Source organism: Homarus americanus, unplaced genomic scaffold, assembly GCF_018991925.1.
Source record: "Homarus americanus isolate GMGI-L3 unplaced genomic scaffold, GMGI_Hamer_2.0 scaffold25827, whole genome shotgun sequence".
Lineage (NCBI taxonomy): Eukaryota > Metazoa > Arthropoda > Malacostraca > Decapoda > Nephropidae > Homarus > Homarus americanus.
In genome coordinates this window covers 107,582-119,862 of record NW_024738300.1, presented here as the reverse complement: position 1 = coordinate 119,862, position 12,281 = coordinate 107,582, and the positions used below count along the sequence as shown (strand labels likewise).

At 41.5% G+C, this 12,281-nt stretch overlaps 1 protein-coding gene across 1 annotated transcript in view; it reads right to left on the bottom strand.

Moving 5' to 3' along the window:
- Window positions 1-1,753: 1,753 nt before the first annotated feature.
- The window catches only part of LOC121873767 (probable glutamate receptor), a 28,457-nt gene continuing 17,929 nt past the window's right edge, over window positions 1,754-12,281 (bottom strand). The window contains exons 11-12 of the mRNA XM_042377467.1: window positions 7,437-7,566; window positions 1,754-3,050 (exon numbers count right to left, since the gene is read on the bottom strand). Of these exons, the coding sequence (XP_042233401.1) occupies window positions 2,901-3,050; window positions 7,437-7,566 (280 nt within the window). The 3' untranslated portion in view covers window positions 1,754-2,900. The remainder of the gene's footprint in view (window positions 3,051-7,436; window positions 7,567-12,281) is intronic.

The window sequence follows — 12,281 nt, the reverse complement described above, 5'->3', positions numbered from 1 at the left end:
GACCAATACTGGAGCGGGTTCAGGTACATTCAGGAGCCGGTGCATGCCCAGTATTTGCCAACAGTGCGTGACAGAGACGTGACCGATCGCCCGGGCGGCTAGCGAGCCGACCTTTTGGTGAAGAATATAAAGGAAAAGAGACGTGACCGATCGCCCAAGCGGCTAACAAGCCGATCAGTGGCGAAGAGGATAAAAGTAAAAAGTGACTTTGAACACCTTCAAAGAGATCTAGTTTCCTTACATGAGTGGTCAGTAGACTGGCAAATGAATTTTAATACTGATAAATGCAAGGTACTACAGATAGGGAGGACGAATACAAACGTTAAGTATAAACTAGGTAACCGGAAATAGAAAACTCAGTTTGTGAAAAAGATCTAGGTGTATTTGTTAGCAACGACTTGAAACCTAGAAAACAATGTATTAGCGTTCGCAACAAGGCAAACAGGATTCTTGGGTTCATATCTAGGTCTGTGAGTAACAGAACTGCTGACGTTATCTTGAAACTTTACCTAGCAATAGTGAGGCCACACATGGATTATGCGGTTCAGTTCTGGTGTCCTTATTATAGAATGGACATAGATTCTTTGGAGAGAGTATAAAGAAGAATGACAAAAATGATCCATAATATTAGAAACCTTCCATATGAAGAAAGACTGAAAAGCTTAGGCTTACATTCATTAGAGTGGCGTAGAGTTAGGGGAGATATGATAGAGGTGTACAAGTGGGTAAGTGGGATTAACAAGGGTAAAATGGAAGATGTTCTGAAGCTCAGTAATAACGAAATAACTAGAACAAATGACTTTAAATTAGATAAATTCCGATTCAGAAAGGATATAGGCAAGCACTGGTTTGGTAATAGAGTTGTGGATATGTGGAATAGGCTACCGAGTGCTATAGTAGGATCGGGGACGCTTGGGAGCTTCAAGACGAAGTTGGATAGGCACATGGAAGTGCTGGGATGGGTGTGAAAGGGATCTGCCCTGTATGGGCCAGTCGGCCTCCTGCAGTATCCCACTTTCTTATGTTCTTATGTTCTTATGTTCTTATGTTCTTAATACTAGGTCTAATATATTGTCACCTCTAGCAGGTTCTATAATAAGTTGTTTCAAAAAATTGTCCTGTACTGAGTCTAGGAAGTCTTCAGATTCATAGTCGCCTACAATGTTGTCCCAGTCAATATTTCTGAAGTTGAAATCCCCCATAATGCATAGGTTGTTATATTTTGCTGCCCTACTCATTTCCTGCCATAAGGGCTGAGCTGCTTCTTTGCCAAGACTTGGGGGCCTGTAAATCACTCCCATAATTAGTTTTTCTCTTCCTTCCGTGATTTCTACCCACACAGACTCGGTTCCTATTTCACCCTTTATTGAATTATTAGTACAACATTTTAATATATTCTTGACGAAGAGTGCGACCCCTCCCCCCTTCCTACCTTCCCTGTCCTTGTGAAAAAGGTTGTACCCTTCTATGTGGTACTCTGATAAAAAAATTTTGCTCGCCAGATTCATCCAAGTTTCGGTGATTGCTATGACGTCTACATTCTCGGTACATACAACCGCTCTCAGCAAGTCTATTTTATTTCTAACGCTCCTACTGTTTGTATAGTATACATTTAAACCTACTCTTCCCTGGCCCTGTTTTACCCCTTGTCCTGAGCAACTAATTTTACTTCCCAGGACCTGCTTGTTTTTTGACTCCCACTTTCCCCGACCCCTCTCTACTGGCGAAGACTAGCACCCATGGTACTCCCTACACTGATACATCGTGCTGCCTAATTACCATAGATGGTGGTAATTTACTGGGGACACTATCAACGAACGCCATTAATAATGAATGCAGACTTTTGAATTCTATACTGTTTGTGGGTATTTTTTTTTTAACTTTGGTACTTAAAGTTCTTGCAAAATATAAAATCTGAGGACAAGTTTACTGAGGTGGCCGAGCATTTGTAAGTAGTCATCACAGGTCAATAGTCCATTTTGTGAAACGCCCCGAGTAGGTGGCTATCTTAATTTAACTTCTAGTTTTATAGGATTTCTGATATTCCGTAGGACGTATGCTGACTCCAAGTCGCCAAGCGCTCTACTAATAAACCAGGGTTTTTAAACATGGATAGATTCCTGTCTGGAAATCTGCTCCTTACAGATGAGCGAGCATCACCATTCACACTTCTGTAAGTAAACTCGAAACACTTGGGACGTCATGTCATGTTGAGCTAGAATGAATCATAGCTTTCCACCCACGAGCATGTGCCGTGAATTAGTCAGTCAGAGTCAGACAGTCAGTAAGCAGCTGTGGCTCAGTTAACACAGATCTATCCAAGCACTACTGGAGAATCCTTCAGGTCGGCAGTCTCTGTAACCGTTCAGGAATATACTCTAATATTTATAGTCACCAGACTATACTTACTCCCTGATACAAGGTAAAAACTGTAATCCAGAGGGAAGACGACCACTTAAGTGGACCAGAGAGAAAATGAGATCCCTGGGGACCGCTCGAACCAGAATCTTCCACTTAGAAATCAACACACACACACACACACACATGCTGAAAACCACATAAAACAGAAAGCATGAAGTTCCCAAGTGCTTTCATGTAATTCATTTATCAATGGGTGAGTTGAGACTGAGGAGCTGTAAATAACAAGGTCACTAAGTAGTTGTCCATACCTTTTTCCTCGTTACAATTCTTCGTGATGACAAAACTAACCAATTTGTTTGTATTTAGTCATATTCATGTTAACAGATTCTATAATTATTCTTCTGATAATTTGAATTACAAGGTAAGATTGAGGGGGGCATTAACCCAGACAATACAATGATTATTATCTCTTATGTCCATGAACAAAGTATTGGATTACTGACCATTCCTAACAGTTTATTTATGAAACCTTACCAAATTTAATTTTCAACGTCATAATTGGTAAAGGCGCTGGCGAGCTGACCAGGAGAACGGTGGATATCAGAGGCCAGAACGTGATGAAGGAGCAGCTCGAGGCAGATCACCAGCAAACTGAGGGAGTGACCAACAGCCAGCACCACGAACAACCCCTGACGAACACAGGAAAGTCGCATTATCGGGTTTTAGTTACAAGAAATAAGGAGACCGTGCAACTAAAGTGAACTTATTATCGAATCATGATTTACTACAAAAGTCATTTCAGATAATACCGAGCAATGTTAACCTCAGTGTTGAGATATTCCTGTGAGGCCGTAACGCTCTTACATAAGAAAGATGTCAGGATAACGTGCTCATATATATATATATATATATATATATATATATATATATATATATATATATATATATATATATATATATATATATATATATATATATATATATATATATATATATATATATATATATATATATATATATATATATATATATATATATATATGCTGATAACCACAAGGAAAGAAAAAAACACGAAGTTCCCAAGCGCTTTCGTGTAATTCACATCTTCAGGGATGAGTACAGACACGAAAGCGCTTAGGAACTTCGTGTTTTTTCTTTCCTTGTGGTTATCAGCATATACCTGGATCACGCGCACCTACAGTGATTTACTTGCATATATATGTATATATATATATATATATATATATATATATATATATATATATATATATATATATATATATATATATATATATATATATATATATGTATATATATATACATACACATTAATTACTACAAGGTTTGAGGCGCGGTGGTAGCAATCCTTATCACACGCAGAGGTTCACTGTTCAATTCCCGACTAATGAGGTATTGTTTGTATATATGCAAGTCCGCGTGTATATGGACTGTTGATATATATATGTGCCCTCGTGTTTCCTAGTTGGACTCGGTAAAATGCTATTACGACTACTGTATACAGTTGGCACGAGCAATCCCTGATGGAGGTTCATGTTGCTTGAAAATGAAACGAATGAACAGGTTTCGTGTAAAATAAAACAAAGCTTAGCATTGTGCAAACAATGGTTGGGCATTCATTGATAACTGGCAACGATTCTATGGCAACGACTACCTGTACTGTCGCGACTGAGTACACTTGTCTCGTGAGGGGGTAAAGACATTGGCTGCATCCCTGGAGCGTGAAATTGTCACTCCGAAGGGGGTGGGGGGTTTCGCCAGTAGAGAGGGGTCGAGGAAAGTGGGAGTCAAAAAACAAGCAGGTCCTGGGAAGTAAAATTAGTTGCTCAGGACAATGGGTAAAACAGGACCAGGGAAGAGTAGGTTTAAATGTATATTATACAAACAGTAGGGGCAGTTCAAAAGATATCGAAGTCTTTAAACTGCTAAGGGAACATATGGGCACGGGGGTGGAGGAGACTGCAGTGGGAGCGGGTAAACAAAGTGAAAGACTACAGGGAAATAGTGTTAGGAATGATGACAAAACTAAATTAGACAGGAAATTTAAAACTAAACGCGGTAAGGGGAGGACTCGGAACACGACTAACTTAAATGTATACTACACGAACAGTAGAAGTGTGAGAAACAAAATGGATGATATTAGGGCCTTGGTATGTACCGAAAAAATCTATATAATTGCATTCACTGAAACATGGATCAACCTAGACACACGTGAGTTACCAGTCGAATACCAAATTGCGGGTTACAAACTGTTCCATACCGATAGGCAGACCAGCAATCTATGTTAGGGATAATCTGAAGTGTGAAATAAATAAGGAAATAAAAACTGAGAGGAATACAGAAACAATTTGGATAGAATTAAGCGACGGTCGGGAAAAATTAATCACAGGAGTAATATATAGACCCCCCAATCTTGATAGCGTCAATAAGCGACTTATCTGGGATGAAATTCGCAGGGCTTCCATACACAACAAAGTCTGTATAGTAGGCGACTTTAACCTTGGCCAAATAGATTGGACTGACCTTACGGGTAACTCAGAATCACAGGATTTTCTCGAGACGATCCAGGACTGTTTCCTAAGTCAACATATAACCGAACCCACACGGGGTAATAACATACTGGACTTAGTTCTGTCGAACAGAGAAAACTTAATTAGCAATGTCGAGGTAGGGAATGAACTTGCAAACAGCGATCACAAAGAAATTCGATTCCAGTTAGATTTTCAGGGCAGACGTAAGGAAAATTCCACTAAAGTACCAGATTTCAGAAGGGCAAACTTTGACAGTTTAAAGAGGCAGCTGAGAGAGGGGGTGTCACGCTTGGCTGTGAACCTGACAGATGACACCAACCTGATAACGAGATCTGAGATTGCCGAGTTCCACGACAATTTAAATAGTGAGTTACTTAATGCACAAAGGCAGAACATACCATACAAAAAACTCAGATCAGACAACAATGACCCTAAATGGATAAATAATTATTTAAAGAACATCATTGGCCAAAAGAAGGCTATAGGTAGAAGGATAAATCGTGGCGAAATTCACCTCCGGGACTATTATAGGGTATTGGCGAGTAGGGTTAAAACCGAGATAAGGAAAGCAAAGAGGAATAATGAGGTAAGGATAGCAAGGGAGGCGAAGACAAACCCCAAAGGATTCTACCAAATGTATCAAACTAAAACACGGGAAAAGATTGGACCAATACGGTCAGACTTCGGCGAGCTCACTGATAACGACGGAGAAATTAGCAATAATTTGAATAAATATTTTTCAACAGTTTTCACCACCGAAAATTTAAACATGATACCCGAGGCACCGACTCTATTCAGAGATAGTGAAGAAAACAAATTAAAGATGATAGTAGTGACTAGTAACGATGTTAGTAAGCAAATAGACAAACTAAAGCCTAATAAGTCACCTGGTCCTAATGAGATATTTGCCAGAGTATTAAAGGAATGTAAGGAAGAGCTTAGTATGCCCTTAGCAAAGTTGTTTAACATGTCATTAAAAACAGGTGTAGTACCAGAATCCTGGAGGATAGCGAATGTAATACCGATTTTCAAGAAGGGGGATAGATCACTATCCTCTAACTACCGCCCAATCAGTCTAACATCAATAGTAGGCAAATTACTGGAAGCAATCATTTCAAACTCTATTCGAAATCACCTGGAGAAGCACGGATTGATCAATGATTCCCAGCATGGCTTCACAAGCGGACGTTCTTGCCTAACTAATCTATTAACATTCTTTTCATCAGTTTTCGAATCGGTGGACGAGGGGCACAATTATGATGTGGTATATCTCGACTTTAGCAAAGCCTTCGACAGAGTCCCCCACGAAAGACTAATTAGAAAGGTAGAAGCTCATGGCATCAAAGGTGACATCCTTAAATGGATTAGGGCGTGGTTACAGGACAGGAAACAGCGAGTGAGCATTAACGGCACTAAGTCCCATTGGAGCAACGTCACAAGTGGAGTTCCCCAAGGCTCAGTACTTGGACCATTATTATTTATTATATACATAAACGACATAAATATCGGCATTGACAGCAACATAAGTAAATTTGCTGATGACACTAAAATAGGACGTGTTATCAAATCTGACGAGGACTCGGCAAAACTACAGGAAGATCTAAACAAATTTTTCGAATGGTCTGAAAACTGGCAGATGAAATTCAACGTCGACAAATGTAAAGTACTCAGTATAGGAGATGTAAACAGGGAAACCAGATACCAGATGAACAACGATGCCATAGAGAAATCCGACTGCGAGAGAGATTTAGGAGTAATGATAAGGAGGAACCTTAAGCCAAGTAAACAATGTGTTTTTGCTCGGAACAAAGCTAATAAAGTACTTGGGTTCATACATAGGAGTGTTAGTTACAAGACTAGCGAGGTCATCCTAAAACTGTATCTTGCTCTTGTGAGACCACACCTGGATTATGCAGTTCAGTTCTGGTCACCGTATTACAGAATGGATATAGAATCCTTGGAAAGAATTCAGAGGAGAATGACAAGACTAATCCCGGGCATTAGGAACCTTGAGTATAGAGACAGGATATAGCATCTTAATTTGCACTCCCTTGAGAGACGTAGAGCGAGGGGCGACCTGATAGAGGTGTATAAGTGGAAGGCAGGGCTAAACAAAGGGGACATTACAAAGGTACTCAAACTATCCAACCAGGAGCGAACTCGTAACAATGGTTATAAATTAGACAAATTTAGATTTAGGCGTGAAATAGGTAAACACTGGTTTGGAAACAGAGTAGTGGATGAATGGAACAAGTTACCAAATATCATCATTAACTCGAATACGCTGAATTGCTTCAAACATAGGTTGGATGCTCATATGAGCAATAGGGGTTGGGTGTAAACGGGACTGCCCAGTATGGGCCAATAGGCCCGCTGCAGTTTCCTCCATTCTTATGTTCTTATGTTCATTGCTTTTGTTGTCTCTGTGGCGCTCTGGTATTATATATATTATATATTGGTGTGTGTTGGTATATGGGCTTTCATGCATAGGTGAGTCCCGATTCTTTAATTCCTTAATATCCTTACCGAGAAGTGAGCGAGAGAGAAGGAGGCACTTTGGGTGATCTTCGTGGGAGGGTAAGTACAGGCAGTAGAGTTTGGGACGACCAGATCAAACCACTTGTTGTAGAGGCCGCTCTCTGTCATGGACCATATCCTGTTAAGACACAATCCGTGTTAATACAGTATAAGATTATAATACGAGCAGCTGCTGCAAGCTTTATCCGCGATATGTGTGTAATTAGAGTTCGATGTCTCCATCAATATGCCCTGTTAATATTTTTTATAACATATTTTAAGAGCAGAAGCACTTGCTAATCTTGAAAATACTTTCCGTATTTTATCTCCATCTTAATTAGAGCCTCCTCTCTTTCGTTGTTACACCTTAAATAGTCAATTAACAAAATTGCTGTATTTTTTATCTTATAATTCTACGGCAACATTAAATTTTACCTACAAATATTTGAATAAACGAAGGAACGTCAAGTTTTTTTATGAAAAATTATGTACAAACTGGACTTGAGTATAATACATATGTGTATTGGTGGCTATCACGGGCATCTCATCTGACTACTCCTTAACCTCTAATATATAAATATATATACAATCAACACCTCAACCCGCCAGGATTCGAACTCACGGCCCACGACTGTGACCGGGAAACGCTACCTACTGGACCACTAGGATACTAAAGGCAGTCCTAGACTCTGTTATATTTCACACAAAGCCTGTTCAACGAGCTTTTGGCGCCGTGAACCTCTTTCACGGCGCCATAAATATATAATTACAATCAACACCTCAACCCGCCAGAATTCGAACCCACGGCCCACGAGCCCATGACTGTGACCGGGGAACGCTACCTACTGGACCACTAGGATCTGCTTTATCATGTAGTTGTACATTGTACATGGATATCATTATTCTTGTACACTGCGCTTCTTCCCTATCCTATCCCTTCGCCTAGAGTCCCTGCTGTTTGGTAACGACGCGAACCCTGCGGGCAGAGCCTCAAAGGGGGCCCTCAGAGGGCTGCTGAGTCGAGACAGTAAGGGTGGCAACATTTTCTGTTAGGGATTCGACAGTGCTTCATAACCTGTCACTGCTAGGTGTTAGGGCTTGGCTAGGCCCCCGCCATGGGATTGTCTGTTCACCCTACCCCCAGACCCGTCTTTACTCGCCCAGCAAGTGGAGCGGCATCCATGGGGTTTAGTTGAGGTGGACAGATTAGGTAGAATTTTCATTCATTCATTCATGTATGTTACTGACCATGGCCAAAGTGAGAGTGAAGATCTCCGGAACCCCGACCCAGGGGTCTCGGATAGGGCTAAAAAGGCTATTGAGTGACCTAAGGGTGATGATAAATAGACTTGTGGATCTGAGAGATGGTTACTAGGGTGTGTCATAGGAGGGAAGATCAGCTAAAACTAATGGCCCATCACTTTTTTGGTAGATTTTAGTGTATATAAACAGAAAATAATTTCAGTTTCAATATTTTGCAACCTTTTGCTAGGTAAATTTTAGCGTGAAATTTATCGAAAATCTTACAGCTGCATTAGTGCATTACAATTAAATAGTGAACATTGCTTTCTGACTTCATTCTTTAACAACCCAACTAACAATATTTTTTGTTTCAGATTCTGATGCATTTATAAGTTGATAATATTTGCGATGGCTGCTTGTGTCAGGACGAGGAACCAAAAATCCAGCCATCTCAGTCACTATCTTGGGTCTGGGAGAGGCTCCTGAAGTCAGGTTGCCTACATTGAGAGATGCTTTGAGATACGGTGTTTTAATCAGGCAAATCAGTGAAAAAGAACCAAAGAACTTACACAAACAAAGACATTGCCAGTGATATGACCAAAGCTGTCTTGGCACAGTACACTCTGGCTAGCGCTCAGTTCAAGCCTCCAGTCATAACAAGTCAGAAGAAGATTAGTGAAGACTGCTAGCCAGTTGGGAAAAGGCAAGAGATATCTCTCTTGGGAGAGGAAAACTTGCAGTTAAGGACAGCTTTGCCAAGCAACTGGACCAGTTATTTGACATAATTACTTGCAAGTGCCCAATTGTTCTCTGTCCTGAGTTTGGATGCGATCGTGACTGTAAATCCGAGGCCCACATCTCCTGTATTTGCAAGCGTGAACTGAAGATTCCTGTGATCGAACTGGCATTTGTCAAAGCACAGAGAGAGAAGACTGGCAGTATAGGGGCTCTCATGATTTCTAGCCAAGATATTTTGAGTCCAGAGAGACAGGGGAGGCTGCCTGCAGAGACAGAAGGGAAGAAGAGTTGCCGAGGAAAAGAGACTTGAGAAGGCCCAGGGTGAGGTAAAAAGGCCGATGATTGAGTCAAGCTGATTCAGAGTTTAATGGCTTCCCCATGGCTGATCGAGTGCTGACCAGGAGAATGGTGACTTTGTCCCAAACCCAGAAAATAATGATCCCAAACCTTCCAGGCATAAGATTCGAAATAGGAAAGATATCCCGAGCATAGCTCTGGCCAGCATGCGACACCACACTGGTCTCAGAAACTGCAGAGATAGCAACAGCTGCCTGGATTGACGGTGGTTTGATAACACCTGATGATGTTCACCTGGTGATAGATCATAACAAAGTAAGGAGAGCTCAGGAAAAACTTGTCAGTAACCTAGAAGAGGAGTTTGATAAGGGGATAAGAGAAAATGGAATCAATTGTTTGTTCTTTGATGGGAGAAGGGATGACACTAAAGTGTTCATGAAAGTTGGAGATTCTGACAAGTTTTTCCCTGCCATGGTGAAGGAGGAACACTACTCCTGCTGCAGTGAACCAGGAGGGAAGTATTTGTGGCATTTCACTCCAGAGAAAGATGACATCAGGAAACCAGCTGAGATAGTGGCAGATAACATTGTGAACTGGCTCAGAGAGAGGAACGTAGACCAGACCCTGCAGGCCATTGGAGGACAGCACCAACACGAACACAGGGTGGCAAGGGGGGTCATACAGTGGATAGAGCGGAAGATTGGGAGGAAGCTGGTCTGGATTGTTTGTGACCTCCACACCAACGAGTTGCCACTCAGACATCTGATCCAGGAGCTGGATGGCAAGACTCTTTCAAACAACAGATGGTCTGGTCCTCTTGGCAAGATGCTGGACTCTGCCACTGAGTTAGAAATAAATCCGAGCTTTGAAAAAATCACAGTTGGCCCTCCACTCGTTGAGCTTGCACATACTGTCATTGACGACCTGAGTACTGACCAGTACTATGGTTACATGATTTGCAGTGCCATCAAAACTGGGGTCATGCCTGATAGACTTGCTTACCTGCAGATAGGTCCAGTCTCACATTCTAGGTGGCTCACAACGGCTCTCAGGTTCTGCAGAATTTGGGTCGCTCATCATAAACTGAAAGGGAACCAGCTTCACAACCTGAGACTTATTGTCCAATTCATCGTGAGTGTCTACTTGCCAAATTGGTTCAACACCAAGGTCAAGTCATCGTTCTCCGAAGGTCCGAGGCATGTTCTCTTCCAGCTTGAGCTCCTGAGGAGTCAGCCAAGGAAGGTTGTTCAGATTGTGGAGCAGACTGTGAGGAGATCTTCCTGGTATGCTCATCCTGAGGCAGTTCTGCAGACAATGCTCTGCAGTAAGGATGAGGAGGAGAGAAGAGTGGCAGTCAAAAAGATCTTGGATATGAGACTTATGAGAGGATCTGGGCATGACGAATCAGTTGGTGACGATTCCTTCAGGGTCAGGAAGACTCCTGAAGTCAATCTAGGTGCCAAGACCCTCACTGATCTCATAGATCTGGATAACATCCAGGCTGGCAGTGAGCCCCTCTACCTGCAGCCCTCACCAATGTTCAAGTCAGAGCTTTCCTGGACAACCCATGCATGTCCCTGCCTGGCCCTCGCACACCCAGAGTATAGAGCGTTGTGTACAGCAAGTGAGCGAGGCCAGCAGTCACGTGTACAGCCAGGAGAGGAGGGAAGGCTACATCCGAGCTCAGGTGGTCAGCAGGGAGGTGATGAGTAGAAACAGAAGCAAGAAAGACATGTTCTCTATGGTGTGCAGCAACACCGGGTCGTAGTAGTAAAACCGGTTTTGTATTTGATGATTTTGTTTTCTAAAGGAATATTAAATTTAATAAATGTGTCAAGATCATTCGTTTCACTATTCTGGATCATTTTCATCCTAATAAATTAACCTGATACATTTACTTTACTTTAAATAAGCTATTTAGTGGTGTTGGTAAAAGGGTGGGAATACTGAATTTTCATAAGATTTCAAGTTTAAAATTTACCTAGCAAAAAATGAAAACTTTTCAAATCTGAAGATATCACATGATTCTGCACATAGAACTACATCATTAATACCATGGGCCGATTTTTCAAACTAAAAAAAAACTTCGCCTCCGTATGACACACCCTAATGGTTACATCATCCTCACGGAAACAGATGAAGATGCTGATAAACTACTTAAGTCTGGTGCCATGGACAAAATGAAAACCAACGGTCATGAGGTCATTGTCCCACGGGAATACGGCGCCAAGCTCACCCTTGTATGTAAGAAGTTAGACAAAGATGTAGTGGAAAATAACGCAGAAGAAATAAGAGATGAAATAGAAAAGCAAAACAATGTCAAGGTTGTGGAGGTGTATCCTATGTATGCCCATAATATAATCAAGGTTTGCTTTGCAGACACAACGGATGCAAAAAGAATGAAGGAGAAGGGGCTCTATGCATATGGCACTTCCATCTCATCCCACCAAATAGAATATGAAAAGTATACGCCCATCCAACAATGTATGAAATGCTATAAATACAATGACCACATGACCAAGAACTGCACCCTGCAAGGGGTCATATGCTCTGAGTGTTCATCTGATCAGCACTTCT